Raw genomic sequence first — 22,164 nt, 5'->3', positions numbered from 1 at the left:
AATACTCCTCCCCCCATCTCCCCTGAAATGTACCCAGCCAGTAGCTTTCCCAATTCGAAAGCGCTATGGCTGTGGCCTGGGAGCTCCTCTGGCTGTACCACCCTTGCTGCCTTGGCGCCCAGCACCCCAGCTGGCACCAGCTGCGTGTGTCAAGTCTGACGCCACTCTCCAGCAGGCTATGCGTGGCATGCTGCCTAGGAGGTGCCTTCAAACCACCCCATCTTGGTGCCCTGGTCAGGTCTGCTCACAGAGTATCAGGCTCAACAGTGTGCGAGGGAGCTCAGTGGGGCGGGTTCAGAGCAAAAAGGACTGCAGGAAAATGTTGCAGAAGACGCGACTGTGGGTAATCCAACGACACACCGCCTGGCGGTGGGGCTGGAACAGGCCTCTCTAGCACGGACGGCAGCTCTCCCCCGCACTCTGCACCATTCTGAGATGCTCATGGTCATCTGGTATGCAAGCCCAGAAACTGGCAAAATGAAAGTGGCCTGGAACACACGCAGGATTTGAGCCTCGTGAGGTCCAAGCACCAAGGCTCAGCACGAGGGGCAGAGCCGGTGGTGGGCTCTGGCTGTCAGAACCGGTCTGTCACCTCTGAGCTCAGGGATCCATGTAGGCACTCAACACTATTTCACGTTTTTCTACAGAAGCTGGACAATGTTGTGAAAACTCATCCAAAAGCAAACTAGTAAGAACTCCTTAAGAAACAGAAAAAAAGAATGGAACAGGGTGAGAGCAAGCACACCAAAGGGCATGACACAACGCCACAGAAACTACACCTGTCAGGGACCACTGCAAACATATTCTAGACCAACGGGAGAGCCCAGAGCTGGAGAAGACACGAAGAACAAGACAGGAGTCGGGAGACACTGGGATGGGGGGCGTCGTCTAAGTTCCCACCTGGGACAAAACTACATTTACTTTCTTATTTCCCACCATAAAAATAAATTCCAGATAAATTAAGAAAGAAAACTTAAGAGAAAATATTTGTCTGATCTTTAGTTGAAAAAAATGGCAGAAGAAAGACTGTCACATTTGATCATGATGAAGATTACAATAACGTAATTACCTTTAATACAACAATTTTTTTTTTTTCTGTTTTGTTTCAGAGGCCCAAGAATAATCTGGTGTTTAACCAAGATCACAGTGTAGCACTTCTGCTGGTACAATTCTGAACTACACTTCTTTCCAGTTTTGCTGGGACTGGCTGCTTATGTGAACTGTGCTGCAGATTGTCTGTCTCCCGGTGGATGCTTGGTGGTGACTGCAGGGCCTTGGCTCAGGGAGGCCAGGGTGCAGGAGGGCACCAGGGCTCCCTTGAGCATGGGCTCCCTGCTGCGCACCCCACCCGGCCCCAACCCCAGCCCCTGCCACACAGTCCTCAGCGCCATTCCACTGCAGGCATGTCTCGACTTACCACTCTAAACTACACAGGTGAACACTTGGTTTGCATGCTAGTTTTATAAACTTTTAATTTCAATGCAAAGTCAAAGGAAGGTGACCAGACTTTCCACAGGCAAGTTTGAATTTTTCCAAAATTTTATGCAGGTGTTGGTGAAATTTACTGATGCCAACTAGGCGCTGGGGTTGAGGCACAAAGGCCTTTAATGAGATTGAAACACTATGTTTATAGACCAATCTGGTTGTATTTGCTGGCAATTTAACAAAACAGAAAAAAACAAGTAAAATTGAATGAGAAAAAGTCTTTTATTTGTCTTGAACACTGCACTGGGGCAGAGCAGGGTGAGCTGGAGGCAGCTGAGGAGGGTGGGGGCTCTGTGAGCACACTTCCCCTCAGTACGTGAGGCTGTCCTGCACCTGAGTGAGAAGGGCCGGGGAGGGAGGGAGGAGCATGGACAGGTGAGGACAGGTGTGGACAGCAGGCAGGGAGGAATGGGGGAGGAGGAAGCTGCTCATACTGTAAGAAGGGGAAGGGGCTGGGACTGAGAGCTGGTCCTGTGCTCTCTGTGGGCTGGGAAGTAGGGGCTGAGGCCAGTGGACCCACGGACAGGTCAGTGGCCTAAAGGGATGCCAGTCACCCTCATACAGGGCCCTTTACGAGTAGGTTGGGTTTGTTTTTTTCAAATCTTGCAAAATGCCTGCAGTGCACAGTGGGTGTGTAGTGGATGCTGCCCCATTGAGGAAGCCTAGGGAAGCCTGTGCTGAAATCCCACATAAAGCGTCAGCCCTTCAAGGCACACTCAGGGCAGAGGGCCAACAGGCACACACAGCTCCTGCACTTTTCAGTATGAGGAGAGGGTCCCTTAGTTTTTAGGATGGGAAGGTCTTTCTGATAAACCTCCAGAGGCAGGGCATCTTCCTGACACCGACCCGAGAGGCCAGTGTGTGCTGGCTGGCCAGGTGCCTGCCCGCCTGGTGCCCACCGCCCACACAGCCCCAGACAGACAGTGGGTGTCTTACATTGTTCTCCAGGCCCTCGATGACCTCGATGCCATTGTGGCTAAGGTACAGCTCCCGCAGGTTCACCAGGTTCTGCAGACCCTCGATCTTGGTCAACCGGTTGCTCTGCAAGAGGGAGAGCACACAGCTGTCAGAACAATACAGAAGGTACGAAATGAAACGGTTTTTAGGAAACGAGGTTTTGTGTTATCTTGAAGAATTCTAAGAACAGAGAATTTCACTTAAAACATGCTAGAATGGGGCCGGGCGCGGTGGCTCATGCCTGTAATCCCAGCACTTTGGGAGGCCGAGTGGGGCAGATCACGAGGTCAGGAGATCGAGACCATCCTGGCTAACATGGTGAAACTCCATCTCTACTAAAAATACAAAAAATTAGCCAGGTGTGGTGATGAGCGCCTGTAGTCCCAGCTACTCGGGAGGCTGAGGCAGGAGAACGGCGTGAACCCGGGAGGCGGAGATTGCAGTGAGCCAAGATCATGCCACTGCACTCCAGCCTGGGCAACAGAGCGAGACTCCATCTCAAAAAAAAATATATATATATAAAGGGCCGGGCACGGTGGCTCAAGCCTGTAATCCCAGCACTTTGGGAGGCCGAGGCGGGAGGATCATGAGGTCATGAGATCGAGACCATCCTGGCTAACACGGTGAAACCCCGTCTCTACGAAAAAAATACAAAAAAAATTAGCCGGGCGTGGTGGCGGGTGCCTGTAGTCCCAGCTACTTGGGAGGCTGAGGCAGGAGAATGACGTAAACCTGGGAGGTGGAGCTTGCAGTGAGCCGAGATTGCACCACTGCACTCCAGCCTGGGCGACAGAGCGAGACTCCGTCTCAAAACGAACAAACAAACAAACAAAAAACATGCTAGAATGGGACTCATGTAGAGAGAAAAAGAGGATCAAAATTTTGAGCCTGCTGTACTGAGCTAAAATTCATGCATGGGAATTACATGTTTTTTATATAAAGAATTCATTGTTAGGCCAGGTGCAGTGGCTCTCACCTATAATCCCAGCACTTTGGGAGGCTAAGGCAGGAGGATCACCTGAGGTCAGGAGTTTGAGACCAGCCTGGCCAACATGGTGAAACCTGTCTCTACTAAAAATACAAAAAATTAGCCGGGCGTGGTGGTGCACACCTGGAATCTCAGCTCCTTGGGAGACTGAGGCAGGAGAATCGCTTGAACCCAGAAGCTGAGGTTGCAGTGAGCCAAGATTGCACCCCTGTGCTCCAGCCTGGGCAATAAGAGCGAAACTCCATCTCCAAAAAAAAAAAAAACAAAAAAAAACCCCCAAAAAAGAACTCATTGTTAAAAGGTACACTTGGTGAAGATTTACCTGATTTAATAATTTTAAAGTCTAAAAATTACCGAATGTTTTAAAGTAAATTAATTATAATTTCTTTCTTTCTTTTTTTTGAGATGGACTCTCACTCTGTCACCCAGGCTGGAGTGCAGTGGCACAACCTTGGCTCACTGCAATGTCCTCCTCCTGGATTCAAGCATTTCTCCTGCCTCATCCTCTTGAGTAGCTGGGATTACAGGCGCCCGCCACCATGCCTGGCTAATTTTTGTATTTTCAGTAGAGATGAGATTTCACCATGTTGGCCAGGCTGGTCTCAAACTCCTGACCTCAAATGAACCGCCTGCCTTGGCCTCCCAAAGGGCTGGGATTACAGGCGTGAGCCACCACGCCCGGCCTAAGAACTTTTTTTTATATTTTTAATTTTTTTAGAGATGGGCTCTCACTATGTTGCCCAGGCTGGTCTTGAACTCCTGGGCTCAAGCGATCTGACCGCGTAGATCTCCCAAAGTGCTGAGGTTACAGGCATGAGCCACTGTACCAGGCCAAGAACTTTCTTAAAGAAGCCTGACAAACTTCTGCTTCACCAAGGGTTAAGAGTGGTTTCCACATGCCCCTCAGTGTCAGTCGAAGGGATCAGAGATCAATTAACCATACCGGGCCTCGTCCCCACAGCACTCTGTTCCATCTCGCTTCAAGGGTCCAATTCTGCTAATTTGCTTCCAACACAAAAGGTAAACAGGAGCCTAGGCACACCCAAGTGCTTACCAACTCCCAAATGCAGAAGTCTAACAGGGTTGATATTCTCTGTGCAATGGAAGGAACTGCTTTTACCATTGAGCCAAACACTTTAGAATTTAGAATAAGCTCCACCTTCTGAAGAAGTCCCCTTTGGCTAAAAACCATCTAGGACTGCTACTGGGGGGGAATGGGGAGGTGGGTGGGTGGAAAAAGCCAAAAACATGGCACTTAAGAATGAAATTTTTTGGGAGGCCAAGGCAGGAGGTTTGCTTGAGTCCAGGAGTTCAAGACCACCCTGGGCAACACAGGGAAACCCCTTCTCTACATAAAATACAAAAATTAGCCAGGCATGGTGCTGTGTACCTGCAGTCCCAGCTACTTGGGAGGCTGAGGAGGGAAGACTGCTTGAGCCTAGGAGTGTGAGGCTATAGTGAGCTATGAATGCACTTGTCACTGCACTCCTGCCTGGATGACAGAGTGAGACCTTGTCTCTTAAAAAAAAAAGAAAGGCCACGAGTGGTGACTCATGCTTGTAAACCCAGCATTTTGGGTGGCCAAGGCAGGAAGATCACTTGAGGTCAAGAGTTCAAGACCAGGCTAGGCAACACAGTGAGACCTCATCTCTTCCATTCCTCACCCCCTCGACAAAATATTAGCTGAAGGTCGTGGTGCATGCCTGTAGTCCTACCGACTTGGTAGGCTGAGGTGGGAGGCTGGCTTGAGCCCAGGAGTTGGAGGCTGCAGTAAGCTATGATAGCACCACTGCACTGCAGCCTGAGTGACAGATAAAGACCCTGTTTCTAAAAAACTGAAAAAAATAAAAAATAAAAAAGAGAATCAAGTTTTTGCTTGGCACATGTGTGTATAAAGTCTATGGCATCTAATGTTTCAATTGCTTACTAATAGTGCAACGAAGTGCCAATTGTGAAGGCAGTGAAGGATAAAAACTAAGGTTGTGTCCAGCAGCGCTGGCCCTGCCAGGGTTCGCAGGGAAGGGTGGCTCAGGAAGCTCCGTACCTGCATACTGAGGACTGTCAGGTTGGTGAGCGCATCCAGGTTCTGAAGTTTAGTAATTTTGTTTTTCCCCAAAAACAAACTCTCCAGGTTGGTTAAGGTGTCGATATTTTCGATTGCCTGTGGAAAGGACAGAACAGCAACGAGTACTGCAGTTGACGGGCTGCCCCAGGCAGCCAGCAGGTGCCTGGACTGGGGCAGAGCTGTTTGGGCTTCAGCTCTGCGATGTGGGGCTAGTGACATATCTGCTAAGACTTCCAGTGGAAATCCTACTTGAAGGCAGAATACAATAGTGGCGAGTCCAAGACTGTCCTGAGCTCATTCCCAACCCTCAGATTTCCTGGGGTGCTGAGGAACAGTCTCAGAACCCAAGGACCAGTAGATTCCCAAGTCCCTTCCAGTTCTAAATTTGTGAGCTGACACACTAAAATGTCCTCCTGCCGGGCGTGGAAATCCCAGCACTTTGGGAAGCTGAGGCAGGTGGATCACAAGGTCAGATAGAGACCATCCTGGCTAACACGGTGAAACCCTGTCTTTATTAAAAATACAAAAAAATTAGCTGGGCGTGGCGGCGGGTGCCTGTAGTTCCAGCTACTCTGGAGGCTGAGGCAGGAGAATGGCGTGAACCCAGGAGGCGGAGCTTGCAGTGAGCCGAGATTGTGCCATTGCACTCCAGCCTGGGCAACAGCACGAGACTCCGTCTCAAAAAAAAAAAAAAAAGTCCTCCCAAGAGCCTCAGTCTCTACAGAAGAGAGGTACGGGGCACTCTGACCTCAAGTCTTTGAAATCCTGGGACCCTCACTTAGGATTCCTGGGGGGCCCTCACACCATAGCACTCTGCCCCTCTTGCCCAGTTTCCACACCCTCCTACATCACTCTTCCTTGCTGTGATCGTGTGCTCCTCTATTCAACCATAAACCTCCAGAGGCAGTGACCACACTGCCCTGTCTGGTCTCCCCACGGTGACTTGCCTACAGCAGGATGTTTAATGACTGTTTATTGATTTGACTTCAGTTTCCCTCCTCTGTCAGTTCACTCTCTCGCAGAACAAGTCATTCTTTAAATATTTCAGCAGACACAAAATAACCAGATGAGGTGCATGCTAACCAGGTGGGGACTCTAGGAGGGGAGATGGTGTGCTAATCCACACACCACTGCAGGACTTGGCGGGGGCGGGGGCATCCTCACATGCTGTAGCCTGCATTAATTTGTGATGAGCCACTGTTGCCCTAGAAAGTTCCATAGTGAGACACTTGGTAAAATGCGGACATCTGGGCTGCTCTCTAGTTTTAAATGTGCTGCTTTGCTATTTGTGGCCATGAGATCTCTAACAATAACTGTCAAGAGACTCTTGCCAAAACCACCCTCCCTTGGTTTGTATCCTGTCCAAGCTCTCAAGGGCCCAGGACAGATAGAGCATGCTGTAATACTTCCAGAAGCCAAGCAGAGGGGCATTCTGAACATGGGCAGGGGCGGATGTGCTCAGACACAGCTGCCAAAGCCACTAAGCCAGGCCGGGGGAGCAAAGGCTCCGTGCCATGATCCTGATTAGGAGCCAGGCATGGGGCTCAAGTGTTCTTCTGGCTGAGAGAAGTCCTCCTTCCTGCCCACGGGAACCCTCCCTCCTCCCTGCCTGGCAGATCCACCTCCAATGTCAGTCCTCCTGGGACGCCCTCCCAAGTTCCCCTCCAGCACGTGACGGTGGTTATGAGTCAGCTGGTGAAGACTTGATCCTGCTTCTGTGGAACACCAGATCACTTTTCAAAATTCTTTTATTTCCATTCTGTCCCACGTTTTCAAGGTCAAATGGATCCTGGAGAACAGATCTAATCCTGCTGGGGACGGTGTCCAGGAGTATAAAGCTGTCCAGGGAGGAAGGCCCAACTCAGCACTGCCTTTGGGAGTGTGTCAGCATCAAGAAGTTTTCTAAAGCCCCCGGTATGTACATCAGTTCACTCCAAGTGACCACTTTGCTGGGCTTGGGAAACTTTCATCTCGAAGAAGCATTGCCAGAGAAGATGACCATGAGGAAGTTCAAGAGCAAGGCATTCAGGTTGGTTGGTTCATCTCAGGCAGAATGTAACTGGGAACGGTGTGATTCAGGGTCATGATGTGGATGAAGAGCAACTGAAATCTACGTGCGGAAGAAAGGCTAGACCACTCAGGACTTACTGATACTGACTTCCAGTTAGCATTTTTTCTTAAAAAAATAGTAATTTCCTTGTTCATGAAAAAAATCACAGCATCGTAAGAAATGCAGACTCACCATGCATTCTACACACACCCACTGAGTCCACACACAACCCGCTTGCTGCCTCTCCCTGAATATACTAGTCAGGGCTGTCTGCACCTACCCGGATGCGGTTAGATCCCAGCTCTAGCATCTGTAGTTGATGTAAGTTGCTTAAGTTCTCAATTTTACTGATTTTATTGTTGACCAAGAAGAGTTTTTTCAGTCGTGTCAACTTGTCAACCCCTTCGATGTTTCTCAGCAGATTAAAAGAAATATCTAGAATCCTGAGAACAACCAAAACAGTTTTTTAAAAAAATTTCACGAGCGTAAGTTGCATAGAACTCACAATTTAACCACTAAAGGTGGCATCCCCATCAGGGGACGGCAGTCACTACAGGGTGGGCGAGGGTGGGGGGTTCTGACCGTGCCCCTGCTGCCGCCTGGCTCACACTGATGCTGTCATGAGGGATTTGGAGGCTGCCCAGGAGCCTGGAGCAAGCCAGAGGCAGCCTACAGGCTCCTGATGCCCTGGCTCCCAGTATGGTATTTGAGGCAGAAACTATGTTTCATTCACACCTGTGCCCATGACAGGACCTCACACCAGGCTCTGCACACAGAAGGGGCCTGAGAAGTATTGAATTAGAAACAGAAACAAAACAAGCAAAAATGAATGAGCGACAAAGGGCAGAAATCCAGGTAAAGTTATAACTAGGACCTGGCTCCTTCTTTTTTAATTTTAATTTCTGTAGACAGGGTCTTGTTATGTTGCCCAGGCTATCTCGAACTTCTAGGCTCAAGTGATCCTCCCAATTTGGCCTCCCAAAGCACTGAGATGACAGGTATGCACCACTGCACCTGGCCTAGGACCTGACTCCTTAAATTAGAAATGTCACTTTTTTTTGTAATTTAAAAAAAGAGTATTCAAAAGGCAAGAGGCAATTCTGGATTAACTTTCCCCTCTACCGATCTCAGTATCATCCCTGAATGGAGGCTTTCCAGAAGTCCCCACTGCAGCCTTCCCATCAAAGATTTACTTTGGAAGTCAGGATTGTTCAGGAAGCCAAAGACATGCGTAAAGCCGATGAGGCCTCCTGGAGCCCTGAACACAGCAGGCAGAGACTTGGGATTCAGATGCAGGGCAGGACCCTGTGGCAGAGGCAGCCTCTCAAGGGCTAAGAGCCAGCAGGAGGTTGGCTCTGGAGACTGGACACCCCCCACCCAGTGGCCTTCCCACCATGCTGTTCTCCTGTGGGTCTCATGACTCACTCCAGCTCTGTTAGCGCCTCCAGATTCTCAATCTTCTTGATCTGGTTGTCGTAAAGATCCAGCTCTCGAAGACTCTGTAGCTCCTCCAGATTCTCAATGCATTTAATTAAATTTTGGCGGAGGCAGAGATTCTGGGGGATGGGAAAAGGGACAATTGACACAGGCAAGGGGGAGGCCACGAGAAGGCCTCAGCTGATACTGGAGGACACAAGACAGGCCTTTCTGGTAGAAGGACATGTCTTCATTCTCCTGCTGTTTCCTAGAAAGGTGCTGACCTTTGAGAGGCAGGTGGGCAAGGGCACTAAGCTGTAATTCCTCAACACACCTGAGGATGGGCAGGAACCCAAAGGGAGGCAGGAGGCAGGCCCCCCACCAAGCAGGCCAGTTGGGGAGGGAGGCATTGGCCTGGGGTATGGGTGTCTGCCACTTCCTGGCAGAACATAAGAACCTTTGGTGGGCTCAGTTTTGACAAATTCCAATGAGATGCGCGGAGGACTGTAAAATTCAGCGAGTGCCTAATTGAACACAGGCGCAGAACTGAGGCAGGCCAGAGTCACAGGTCACTGGCTGCCTGGGCTCAGGAGAGCCAGCCCCAGGGCTGTGCCTCAAGTCCCTCCACTGCTGTCTCACACCTGCTGTGCTCCCAGTAAAGAAAGGCCTGCTACAAGGTGGAGGCAGCCACGCCGCCCACAGGCTGGGACAAGGACCACAACTCAGGACTGATTGCTGGATTCTGGACTTATCCACATCCTATGGGTGAGCGTCATAGTCCCCTCATGAGAGTCCCTCTCACCTTCACTTTCTTCAGTACCTCAAATCCTTCAATCTTCCCTATGCGATAGTGATTCAAATCAACATCCTGAAACAAAGCAGAAATCTATACTCAGCTATAGCAAAGTGGCTGGAGACCTGTGTCGTCCTAGAAGAGGCGGCCTGGAAGTGGGCAGCAGTGGGGGAGGCAGTGCCAGGTGGGTCTGCAGCAGACAGATGTCAGTGACAAGGTGTGCTGCGGGGGCTCTTTGGCTTAGTGATGACTAAGTTTTATGTAAAACTGGCCCTTAAAATGATTGGTACATGACATCTTTTTCTCATTCCTTAGATCCTGTATGCACAAAACATAAGCTCAGGTTCTGAGGATATGCACCCCATCCCATCACCATCAGAGACATGCTGTGGGCTCAGGAGGCCCAGTGGCCAGTCATACACAGCCTGGGGCCATTGGGACCCTCATGTATAATGTAATCATCAGACCCAGACAATGTATGAGTCAAAGGCATCTCATCTGCCACACAATCCTCAAGGGTCGAATAGACATGGGGATAACAATCACTGGTAAGAAAAACATGAACACGGGACTCTGACTCAACCAAGGGAGGCTTAGGCCACCTCTCCAGGGAAATAACTTACTAATCTCATACAAGATAACCTGACAGGGTGGTCCATCACCACGCCCAAGGCTGGGCTAAGCAGGCGGCATTACCTCTGCATCTCTGTCCAGGTTGATGGTTTCCATGTCCACAGGCAGCTCATGTTCTTCTGAAAAAATAAGAAAAAGAGATTTGTTCAGAACCCCATTAACAGGAGGCATTGGTGAAGAGCTGCTTCTGGCTGAGGTCTGGGGCTGTTTGGTGCCCAGAGCCAGCTCAAACCCCGAGGAGGAACCAATGGGAAGGTTTGCTGAGGACCTGGAGAATGTGGCAGGGTTAGACCCTGCTCCAACAATAGTGATGTTTTAAGCATTCTGAATTTCCTGAATTCAGATATTGGCAAAGGTCACCAAACATCCATCTGTGCCTTTGAACTTCCTGAGAAAGGAAGTGTGTTTTGAACCTGTTAGTGGGAAGGAGGGGAGGAAGTAGCTGAGTGCAGGTGAGCAGGGTAGCACTACTGCCTTTCCGTGACTCCCAGAGCTGCAGAACTGGCAGCAGCCTGCCTCCCATGTAGCTTTTCTCTTTTTGTTTGTGGCAATAAACCAGGCCATTAGAATCTAGACCATGCTGGGCACATCAGATGCTCTAGGATGGGCCTTTTATTGCTTTGGAAAGTGGCCCAGCATCTACAAACACTTCCCTCTGCAAAGAGCAAAACAAAACAAAACATAGTTCAACAGATAGGATCAAAGAGGCTCACTGAATAATTTAAACACACTTCTCAGTGGGGAGACTGGTGAACTCACTCCAGCAGAGAAGCCCATTGGATTTCACGAGGACTCTCCACCCCGGAGCCAGCATCCTCTGTGCGGAGGAGGGAGAGAGCTGCTCTCCCTGCTGAGGCGACAGCTTCCCTGTTAAGCACTTCCTCATTTCATTTCATTGGAACCTACTTCAGCATATGTGCTGAAAAGGACTAAGACACACACAGATGCACACACACACGCATGCACAAAGACACACAGGCATGTATGTACACTACACAGACACATGCATGCACAACAGTGGTATACACAGACTCATGCAGACACACAAACACACACACTCACCCCTCAAAACACTTAAAAAAATTAACAGTAATTCCTCAATATCACCAAAGATTGTCAGTGTTCATATTTCCTCAACTGTCTTAACATTTCTTTCCTTAGTTTACTTGCATTATGATCCAAATAAGGCTGTATATTGTGACTAGATGGTATTTCTCTTTTAAAAAACTTTTTTTAATTAATTTTTTTTTAAGAGACAGGGTCTCACTCTGCTGTTCAGGCTGGAGTATGGTGGTGTGATCATAGCTCACTGCAGCCTTGAACTTGTGGGCTCAAGCAATCCTTGTCTTAGGCTCCCAGGAAGCTGAGACTACAGGTGTGTGCTACCATGCCTGGCTAATTTTTTAAAACCATGTTTTGTACAATCAGGGTCTCGCTATGTTGCCCAGGCTGGTCTGGAACTCCTAGCCTCAAGTGATCCTCCCACCTTGGCCTCCCAAAGTGCCAGGATTATAGGCACGAGCCACTGCACCCAGCCCAGCATTTTTCTTAAATTTCTTTTTTCCCCTTGCAGTTTTCTGTTGTAGGAAAACAAGCTGTTTGTCGTGTGGTGCTTCTCCCAGTCTGGATTCTGTGAATTATACGCATAGGATGTTCTTTCTCCTGTAAACAGATTGTCATTGTCACTACCTTACAGGGCTGTCAGTGCTGTTACTGTGGCTCTTCCTAGAGCAAACGTGCACTTGCTTCTGCAGGGGAGTGAGCTCACACAGCCGTGGACCCCATGCCAAGGGCTGGCTCCTCCAGCCTGGCTACTCCTCTCACCTGGAGGCCTCTGAGAGGAGCACCTGACATCAGACCAGCTTAACAGAGTCATGATCCCACACGGTGGCATTCACTTCACTGTTTTCCACGATGCCTTTTCTATAACCATCAACTGTGGTTAGTTAAAAAAAAAAGTTTACTATAGTTCATCCACAACTGTAAAGGATACCAACCTAAGAATTAAATAAAAGGAACTGGGCAAAACCAAGAGATAGATACAAATCACCTCAAAAGACAGTGTCAAGTCACCGTTCATAAACTCAGGAAGTTGCACTGGAAGAGGTGCTACAATTAAGGCAGGGCGCCCAGGTCATGTAGTCCAAACCAGGACCCTTTGAGAGCAGAAGGGCACAGTTATGCTGGGCCAGCAGGCAGAAACGGGCTGTGCCAGGCTCCTCAGGACACACGGTCACATGGCTTTAAGGGGTCTTGTTTGTAATACATCCAGCATGGCTGGCCGCTCACCACTCAAAATGTCAGCTAACCTCTGAAACAAGGTTTCCAGCCTAGAATGCCCTTCTGAGTGTATTATATATTCATCATATTTTAAAAATAATTTAAGGAAAATAGGTAGAAGGTAACAGTTGACATGATTAAATTTGTTTTAATTGAATTTAAGACTTAAATAAATACAGGTAGGAGCAAGTCTTGGCTCCTCTAAGGGCTAGAAATGCATATTCCCAGAAAATTCATAATCAGCTAATCATCTCGAAGAAAAAACTTGGATTTTTCCAGACCAGGCCAGCTGGTCTGCCTTGTAGCCGTGTGCCCTTGGACAAGCTGCAGAGAGTCTCATTTTCCTCATCTATAACACATTACCACACTGGTGTACTTACAGAACATGATGACAACATCATTAGCCTGTGCTAGTGAGCCAGGGAAAGAAAGCACACAAGGCTTGCTCTGCCAACTCTCAAGTCCTCCATAAACACCCAATGTCTCAGCAGCACCCATCTGAGGATAGCGGGGGCTCCTACCGCTCCACTGTTGGTGACTAAGTCAGGCGATAACGGAAGCTTCCATCTATCACTCCCATGCACTTTATTCCACCCACGTCACTTCCAGAACATCAGCCTCAAAGTTTCAAAGTGAATGTGACTGGTACTTTTGTGGTAATCTCCTTGTGACTTAAAAGTAGGTTGCCATAGTTACCAACCATCTTTGCTGGCACAGAGAGCACAATGTTATTTTAAAAATTAGGTTTGTTTCTTTATAAATTTATTTTCATTTTTATAAGGGATGCATGATTATTCATACACTGTATACAAATCTAGAAAACACAAAATGTATAGATCCTTCTTAAACCTGCTGTTTGGACAGACTCAGCCCGTTTGATGTGTTTTCTTTCTTTAGCAGGTAAAAGTACATACATGCATGCATACTGTTCAGAAATTTTTTTTTTTTTTCTTTTGAGATGGAGTCTCATTCTGACCCTGGCTGGAGTGCAGTGGTGTGATCTCAGCTTACTGCAACCTCTGCCTCCCTGGTTCAAGCGATTCTCCTGCCTCAGCCTCCCGAGTAGCTGGGACTACAGGTGCACACCACCATGCCTGGCTAATTTTTCTTTCTTTTTTTTCTTTGTATTTTTAGTAGAGACAGGGTTTCACCATGTTGGCCAGGCTGGTCTCGAACTCCTGACCTCAAGTGATCCACCCGCCTTGGCCTCCCAAAGTGCTAGGATTACAGGCGTGAGCCATTACACCCGGCCACATCTAGGCACTTTAGAAGTCAATCCTCAGGCCTATAAAAATGGTAAGGCAAGACTCAGAAATAATTTCTCTCAGAGATTAAAGGTTTCTATTGCTATGGTAGGACATAGAAACATAGCAGTCAGCCATAACATTTATTTCGAATCTCATTTCCTAAACATATGGTTAATATAACAATATTGCGGTTCTTTTCTTTTTCCTTTTTTTTTCTTTTTTTTTGAGAAGGAGTATCCCTCTGTCACCCAGGCTGGAGTGCAGTGGTGCGTTCTCGGCTCACTGCAACCTCCACCTCCTGGGTTCAAGCGATTCTCCTGCTTCAGCCTCCTGAGTAACTGGGATTACAGGCACACGCTGCCATGCCCAGCTAATTTTTGTATTTTTTGTAGAGACAGGGTTTCACCATGTTGGCCAGGATGGGCTTGATCTCCTGACCTCGTGATCCACCCGCCTTGGCCTTCCAAAGTGCTGGGATTACAGGCATGAGCCACTGCGCCCGGCCAACAATGTCATGGTTCTGTCTCAGACGGCATACTAGTACCAATATTTGTGCTAGGATTTGCCTTCAGTGGAATTGGAAAAAACCACATCCTTTTTGCAAACGCCATCAATGAGTCAGCCTGCTGAGGGAGCACCTCAAAGAGCATATCCACCTGCCCTGGGCCACTGAGGGCCCCTAAGGAGCACGGCAGTCCTTCTCCAGACCGACACAGCACCCACACCCAGGGCCAGACCATGTGCAGCACAGCCCACATCCCCCAACCAGCAGATGTCCCCAAGGGAGCTGGGCCTGGTACCTTCTGGGTCCTCCTCCCCCCGCTCCTCCCCATCCTTCAGGCTCTGTTCACTGAGGTCGGCCACGATGCCGCTGCTGTGTTTCTTCCCTTCTTCATCGCCGGATTCTTCAGACTCGACCCGCCTGTCAACTGAACCCACACATGTCAATGAGAATTCACATCCACTTTATGGGACTTTGAGGAACATATAATAAACACCCGGTTGTAAGTCAAAAGGATTTCATTTAAACATGTTTGTTGAATCCAGTTCAACAAACATTTGAGTGTCTCCCATGTCCCAGCACCATTTGAGGCATATGGCCGCGGGGAGAATGGGGAGCAGAGTGTGGAGCCCACATGGATACTTAGGTGAGGAACACACTACTTCTGCCCTCAAGGAGCTTGTGAAGAATTGCCCAGTGTTCTGAAAGCCTTGGATCACCTGTGATTAAATCCACTAATGGAACCAGGTAGTGAAGCACCTCCTGAGTGCCCTTCACTTTTGGGCTGGGTGATCACCACTGTGACCCTTCTGCCACATACCTCCATCCACGCTCTACTATTCATCTGGCTAAGAAAACCAGCCAAGTTTACAGGCCCACGTTCTGAAAGAAATCAAGACTAACTCAAATCAGACTGTGGGCAGGGAGGATCACTTAGGAAAAGGAGAATACAGCCAATAGTGCTGACCGCCCACAGAAAGCTCATTGGTGTGAAATGAGCTTTCACACTGGACACCGGGCACTGGACAGAGTGTTAGCAACTTAAGGCTTTTAAAGGTTCATAAATATTTTTTGAACTAAAGAATAAGGCAATTCAATGTGTCAGGTAAAAATTCTTTGGTAAGGTTGTCAAATCATTTTTCTTTTTTATAACTTTCTTCATGACCTCTTTTGGAAGTCTGTCTGGAAAACATGAGGCACTAACACATTACTTGGAATTATCAACCATACTGAAAATACTCTTTCCTGACTATGGTTTATCTACAAAGAGATGTGCTCTTGAGGGAAAAAGTTCAATTTCATCTTTGTACTTCCTGCTTAGCCTAGCAAAGTAAAACCCAAGAAAGGACTGCTGTAGAAAACAAGTCCTTATAAAACCCACCTCTAAAACCTCCAAATCCATCTCTTCTTCCCTACCCCCGCAATGACGGTGGCTCACTTACTTATTAGCTGCAGCCTGGGCTCCTGCCCTGCCTCCTAACTCATCTCTGTGACTTGTCTTGCCCTGCTTAACCTATTCTCCCCTGCCAGAGAGTCTGATCTAATTCTAAAATCCAAATCTGATCTTTTGAGTCCAAAAGTATTTCTGGAATGCTCTTCCTGAGTTTGCATCTTGCTGCTAGAGATGCAGCTTTGGCAAATCGTTTCCATTTGAAAGCCTCAATCTCCTAGTCTGTGGAAGGGAGCTAGTATAGAACCTATGCCTCAGCAAGTTGCTGTCATGGTTACATTAGAAAAGGCACAAGAGCAGTTAGCAGGTGCATGACATGCAGTAGATATTTAACAAATTAGTCACCACCAGGCACAGGTCACTTGGTGGTCCAGGCTCAGGGAGAGAAAGTTCGACTGCATGACAATCTGGCACAAAAACCCCAGTAAGAGGAGGAGTGGTGTGAGGTTAGCAAAGGCTTAGCTAACGAAGGTTGGCCAAAGTGGAGCCTGAGGGCAGCAGAGAGGGTCTGGAACATGGGACAGTGGATCCGCATGTAAGAAAATGACTTTGGTGTACTGGGGATGATGGGCTGGTGAACAGGGACAATCAATCTAGCCTAGATGTGATGAAGGTCTGAGTTAAGGTACTGGCAATGGGAATGGAGGACGTATCGGAGATTTGGAGATACTTTCAAAAGTAAAAGTCAGAGCTCCTTGACTAATGGGACATGGGTGGGAGTGGGACAGAGAGAAAAGCCGGGCTTTTATATCTGTCATTTACCAAGACATGGAAACAGCTGAAGAGGGAGTGGGAGGATATGAAGAGGCACTTCTTAAAAAGACTCAAAGGGTATGAAGTCCAAGACCCTTAACACTACCGCCCCCATCCCCACCACATATGATTTGGTCAAACTCTCCTCCACACCTTTTGACCACAGTTTTCTTCGTCTTGAGTGATTCTTGTTCTTTTCCCTCACCCTATCCCCAACCTCGTTGCCTTCGAGTTATTCTTCAGGCTCCAGCTCAGAGCTCGCCCTTCTTCTGCAGCTGTCACCACTCCCAAACATGTCAGGCCTTCCTGCTGCACCCGCCCTCCTTCCCCAGCTCCACATTCCTCTTCCCTACCACTTTCACATAAGGCAGTGACTGCTTCTGGGAGGTCTGTACCCCTCACCAAACCATGGGACCCAAAAGTACTTAAGCACTTGATGACAGACACAACTGATTCCCCAGTTGCTAAGTGGGTGTGTGCACGCATGTTTCTACACATACTGTACATGCACGTATACGACTGTACCTACAGATATGCAGAAAATTATATACAAATACATGTGCACGTATAACATATACATATATGCATGTGGTTTTTTTTTTTTTCAACAAAGTGAATGAGGAGGAAGAAAGAAAGTTGAATTTAGACTTTTTGGAACTATGACAGCTTTGAAAACAGGTATCACCTTGTGTAACTCAATCTTCTGGTTCCTTGTTACCCCTTCCCAACAGTCCATTCGATTTCAAGAGAAGACCCTTCTCCACCCTCACCACGTGAACCAAGGAGCAGACTCTGGTAGATCCCAGCGCCTCAGTTTCCTCGTCAGCTGACCGAGGAGGCTCCCCCGCCCGTCAATCTCAGAGGCTCGGGGCGAGGCTCCAACGGGACTGAATGGAGCCACCGCGTCCCATTCAGCCCCACCCCCGGCCTGGCCTCGCGCCGCGGCTCTCCCCCTAGCTCTGGGTCCTTCCCGGCCGCTGCCGCCCACGGGCCGGGGATCCCCCGAGGTCCAGCGCCTCCCCCGCTCCCCCGGGTCCGGCTGTCAGCTGTCAGGGGGCCGCGCGGCGGCGGCCAGAGGCAGGACGTGGAGTTTCTCTCAGGCACGGAGCAGTTCCAGCCCGCAGCTCCCCCCGCCCGCTGGGCCCTTGGGCCGCCGCCCGCAGGGGCCGCTCACCCTCCATCATCTCCTGCGACTGTTGCTGCCCCGCGCCGCGTTCCGCCGCCATGTTGGCTGCTCTTCGCCTTTCCGGAATCTGTCGCCTCAGACCCCTCAGCCAATCAGGGCTCCCGCCTCAGAGCCGGCCCTGCCAATGGGATTCCGGCGCGGCGACTTCAGCCGCGCCGCGCCTGCGTGGGCCCAGCGCCTCATGGGAGTTGTAGTTCCGTCATGAGGCCGCGCGCCGCGCCTCCCCCAGAGCAGGTAATTTCAGGCAGCGGAGCCGGAACAGTCTGGAGGCGAGAAGCTGGGAAGGAAAGCAGAGGGAGTCGAAGCGGGACGCACAGAGCCGTAGCTGCAGGCAGACGGAGTGGACGTCTAGGCAGAGTGGAGAGACGCCCTGGGCTCGAGAGTTGACTTATGTCACTGTCTCGACCTCGGAGGCGTGGAGGGGCCGCGGGCCAGGCGGATCTTTCCGTGGCTGCAAGGTGCGGGCCAGTCCTACGTGCATCCCTGACCTCTGCGAGCCTCGCTGGCTGCGTCTGTACAATGGGCCGAACGGCAAGAGCAACAACATTCTCCCAGCGTCCTCGCGCGGATTTTACCCATGCGAAATGCCGCCTTCTCTTGACGCGCAGAGCAGGCGGGCAGGTGCGGGGCACTTGCGCTGGTGGGGCCGCTAGCCAGCTGGCTGGCTCCGGGGCGCCATCCGGGCTCCCCTTGCAAGCCGTTCCCAGCCCAGTGCGGACGCTGCAGCCTTCGTCTACCCTGCGGAGCCACCCGGCCCATGAACGAGCCGCCCCGCGTCCTCCGCCTTCAGAAAGAGGCCTCCAAGAGACGAGCTCTGCGCTACTCACCCATTTTGATCGCAAGTCGGGAGGAAACCGCATCCGCCCGGCCCGGGGGCGGAGGCGCCCATTATTCCTTTGGCTCCTCCGAAGCGCCGTAGGGGGTGTTTGGTGCGTCCCTAGCAACCGTTAGCGCGGGCTTCTGGACTCTGGCTAGCTTAGTCCCGCCCATACGCGCAAGTGGTTGGTCCGTGGAGCTTGTCAATCGGTGCGAGTCGCTGTGCGATTGGTCGGTGGGATAAAAGCGCGGAGGGGCTCCTTTCCGTGGTGTGTAGCCGGCTTGGCGTGACCCTCGCCGGATCCAGGTGAGATACCTGCGCTCGGGAGAGCGGGCCGGGCTCCGCAATCTCCCCAGGGCCGCTGTGGGGCCTGCGCGGCTCCGCGCCCCTGGCCCACGAGGATCCGCCGCCCGACTCTTAGACCAGCCCGACCCCGGGTCTCCCGCCCCTGCGCCCGTCGCCCTTCGCGCACCGCCGAGCCCGCGTCCTTTCCGTGCCCAAATCGCGGCGGGGTTTCGGCCGTTGGCCCTGGGCCCCGCGCCCCCAGCGTCTTCGGGGTGCCCTTCAGTGTAGCCTGCCCGGCGGGCGCCGAGGCCCCGCGCCTCGGGTCGCCTCGGGACCCTGCGCTCTCTTCACCGCAGCCCGCCCTGCGGGGCGAGCTCCAGGAGAACCAGCCCGGATCCCGCCAGCCTCCCGCTCTGGGCGTGTGGGTCCCTGCGGGCTCAGCCGGCGCCGCGGGGTCGGGGGCGCGCGCCGCCCGCGCTCGTGGTTACAGCAAAGACCCGGACTTGAGCCTTAATCTTTTCACTAATTTTTCTTTCCCAGAGTACGGCAGGGGCCTGCGCTGCCGTCTTGAGGCCTTTCTCGTCCTTACCTTCCGCATCTCAGTACCATTCGATGTCCATTTTTCTCTTAGGGGTTCCCTCTCTTCATCTTTCTGCTGCTACCTTAATTTAAGACTTTATAATTTCTTGCCTGGATTACTGTAGCCTTTCTCCTGCTTTCCAGCCTTGCACCGACATGGTCCCTGGAGTAATCTTTGTAAAATGCATATCTGGCCATGTTACTCCTAAGCATTGAATCCTTAAAAGTTCATTTTGGGGATAAAATTAAGACTTTGGGCAGGCATAGGAGGCTCTGGGCTCATGCTTGGCCCTTCCAGGCCCACGTCCACCTACTCTTCTGGGTACTGAACTCCTCTCTGGGAGGCTTTGCCTCTGAAAGACTTCTTCACTCTGCTTGGAAGGGCCCGGCTCTGCAGGTGCCTCCTCCAGGACTGACATGCTTGCTGTGTTCTACTGCATTGTTCACCTTGTTGGCCTCATCCTGAAACTGGTTCTCCTTTTTGTTGTACAGCTGTGCTGACAGCAATGGGAGCTGTTTGCTTCTTAGCTTATGTTCTGGTGGGAGGGGGACAGTTGCTTCTAGAAGTTCGCCGAGATGCTCCCTGCAAAGTTGTCCTTGCTTCTGTTTGGTCTGAGGTGGGGTCACTTGTGTATTCTGGAATCAAAACTAGCAATGGGAATATGGTTACTCGGTGGCACCATTAGGTGCTGTCTGCTGGGTTTGGGTTCCCGTGTCTGCAGCTCACAGTGGATACAAAGGACAATTTAAAAAATTTGGGCCTGGACGTGCAGGTATTTCTGGTTAATGTCTGAGTCAAAATTTAGTGATCTAAGGTCATGTGAAGCCAGGCTCTATTCTTTCTTGAGGCCAGGCTGTGGCTGTGGAGTGCACGGGAGGCTCCAGGGGCCTATGCTGTTCAGTGACAAACTGGCCCACGTGGACCTCAGACGCCCAGGAGGCACAGCGGGAAAAAGGATGCATCTTTCCTGCTGTCCTCCCCGCTCCCGCAGAGGGTCCCATCAGTTTCCCTCCTGGATAGGCTTGTAACTCTCAGTAACCTAATTAAACTTCCACAACTTTAGTTGGTATTTATTTACTTTCTCCATGAAGGACAAAAAATTGCATGCCCTTACCCTCCCTTTGCTTTTTTTCCCCCTTTCCATCTCATGTTAGTTACTTTTACAAAGAAACTTCTGTAACATTTACAATATATTCTGAATAGTTATATTACTTTTTTATTATTTTATTTTTTGAGACAGGGTCTTGCTCTGTGGCCCAGGCTGGAGTGCAGTGGTGCTGTGTCCTCTCACTGCAGCCTCCGCCTCCTGGGCTGAAGCGATTCTCCCACCTCAACCTCCCAAGCAGCTGGGACTACCAGCATGTGCCACCACACCTTGCTAATTTTTAATTTTTTTTTTTGTAGAGATGGGGTCTCCCTATGTTGCCCAGGCTGATCTCGAACTCCTGGGCTCAAGTAATCTGCCTGGCCTCCCAGAGTACTGGGTATATGACTTTTTAAAATAGTTTTGTAACATTGACATTGCAGTCTGAAGAGTTATATTTTTTAGGAATTAAAGTTTTCTAACAATGTATTCTGAAGAGTTATATTACTTTTTTAAAGAAAGTAAGGTTTTACAACATTTACAATGTATTCTGAAGCTATAATTAAGTGTCCTGAGCTTTGTCTATAGGTTGGTTCTAAAAGTAGAAAAAACTGCCTCACACTATAATCATGTCATTGTTATTTATTATGGCAATAATTAGTGCATTTGGATGCTTAGAGAAGGAGATGTAAACCTGTGACTAAAGGTCCCATTCATTGTTGCTGCTTGTAGGAAAGCTGCACACTCGAACCCCAAACCCTATATGTAATAGCTTCCTACACATCTGCAGGTTTGCAGAGCCTTTGCCTTCTAGGGTCCTAGGCTGGGTTTGTGTGTGAATGTCTCTGAATTTTTTGGCCGTATCAGTTTATTCATACAAAAGAATAAAGGCAGTGTTAGTCATGAATTGTACCAGCAGAGTGGATGCATTTGAACCCATCACCCAAATTAGGAAATCAGGGGACCTGTGCCCTTGTGCCTCTTCCCCACTCTTGCACCTGCCTGACCCAGAGAGACCCACCTGCCTGAAATTTAGGTTTACCAGTCTCTTATTTAAGAAGTAGTTTAATTACATAGGTGTGTTTCCCTGAACTACTTATTTAGATTATTTCATGACAAAGGAATCCTCCCGCTGATTGTCTTCCGTAACTTGATTTTTTCCGCTCGTATATGGCTAAGATTCACCCTTGTGTGTAGTTCATTTGTTTTCACTGCTGTAATTAGTGGTATGAATCTACCAGAATTTAAAATCTATTTTCTTGTTGAAGAGTGTTTGGGTTTCATTTCCTTTTTTCCTCCCTCTCTCCCGCACTCCCTCCCTTTCTTCCCTCCCTTTTTTCTGCCTGTCTCTTTGCCATTGAGAACCATACTGTCCCGAACATTCTGGTGTCTTCTTATCTGTTTGCAAAAATTTCTCTGAAATATAAATCTAAGTGAAAAGTGCTGTGTCCATATAGACAAATGTTTCACTTGAATTGTTTTCTAAAGAGATTATATTAATGTATTAAGAGTTCCTGTTGATCCAAATCCTTTTTGACATTGGGTATTACTAGATTCTTCATTTCTGCTGACTTAGTAGGTATAACATTATCA

The 22,164-nt window shown here is 49.6% G+C and overlaps 2 protein-coding genes across 15 annotated transcripts in view; one reads left to right on the top strand and one right to left on the bottom strand.

Moving 5' to 3' along the window:
* PPP1R7 (protein phosphatase 1 regulatory subunit 7) overlaps positions 1 to 18,738 on the bottom strand; it is a 33,627-nt gene extending 14,889 nt beyond the window's left edge. For 2 of the 13 annotated variants that reach the window (XM_016950916.4, XM_054679692.2), the window contains exons 1-7: positions 18,633 to 18,738; positions 10,451 to 10,506; positions 9,764 to 9,829; positions 8,971 to 9,101; positions 7,826 to 7,988; positions 5,475 to 5,591; positions 2,422 to 2,526 (exon numbers count right to left, since the gene is read on the bottom strand). In XM_016950916.4, coding sequence (XP_016806405.1) covers positions 2,422 to 2,526; positions 5,475 to 5,591; positions 7,826 to 7,988; positions 8,971 to 9,101; positions 9,764 to 9,829; positions 10,451 to 10,506; positions 18,633 to 18,636 — 642 coding nt within the window. In that variant the 5' untranslated portion in view covers positions 18,637 to 18,738. Of the gene's footprint in view, positions 1 to 1,688; positions 1,819 to 2,421; positions 2,527 to 5,474; positions 5,592 to 7,825; positions 7,989 to 8,970; positions 9,102 to 9,763; positions 9,830 to 10,450; positions 10,507 to 13,047; positions 13,312 to 14,714; positions 14,844 to 17,793; positions 17,948 to 18,632 lie in introns of those variants that run through there. The other 11 variants (XM_054679693.1, XM_009444718.4, XM_009444717.5 and 8 more) reach the window with 11 other exon arrangements.
* Positions 18,015 to 22,164, top strand: part of PASK (PAS domain containing serine/threonine kinase) — a 53,888-nt gene continuing 49,738 nt past the window's right edge. Inside the window, exon 1 of one of the 2 annotated variants that reach the window (XM_009444720.4) lies at positions 18,015 to 18,263. The gene's annotated coding sequence lies outside the window, so the exon portion shown is untranslated. Of the gene's footprint in view, positions 18,264 to 18,715; positions 18,929 to 22,164 lie in introns of those variants that run through there. The other variant, XM_001157196.6, reaches the window with a different exon arrangement.

This window comes from Pan troglodytes, chromosome 13 (assembly GCF_028858775.2).
Source record: "Pan troglodytes isolate AG18354 chromosome 13, NHGRI_mPanTro3-v2.0_pri, whole genome shotgun sequence".
In the NCBI taxonomy this organism is placed as follows: Eukaryota; Metazoa; Chordata; class Mammalia; order Primates; family Hominidae; genus Pan; species Pan troglodytes.
Note: the sequence above shows the minus strand (reverse complement) of the source record. Positions and strands in the feature narration are given on the sequence as shown.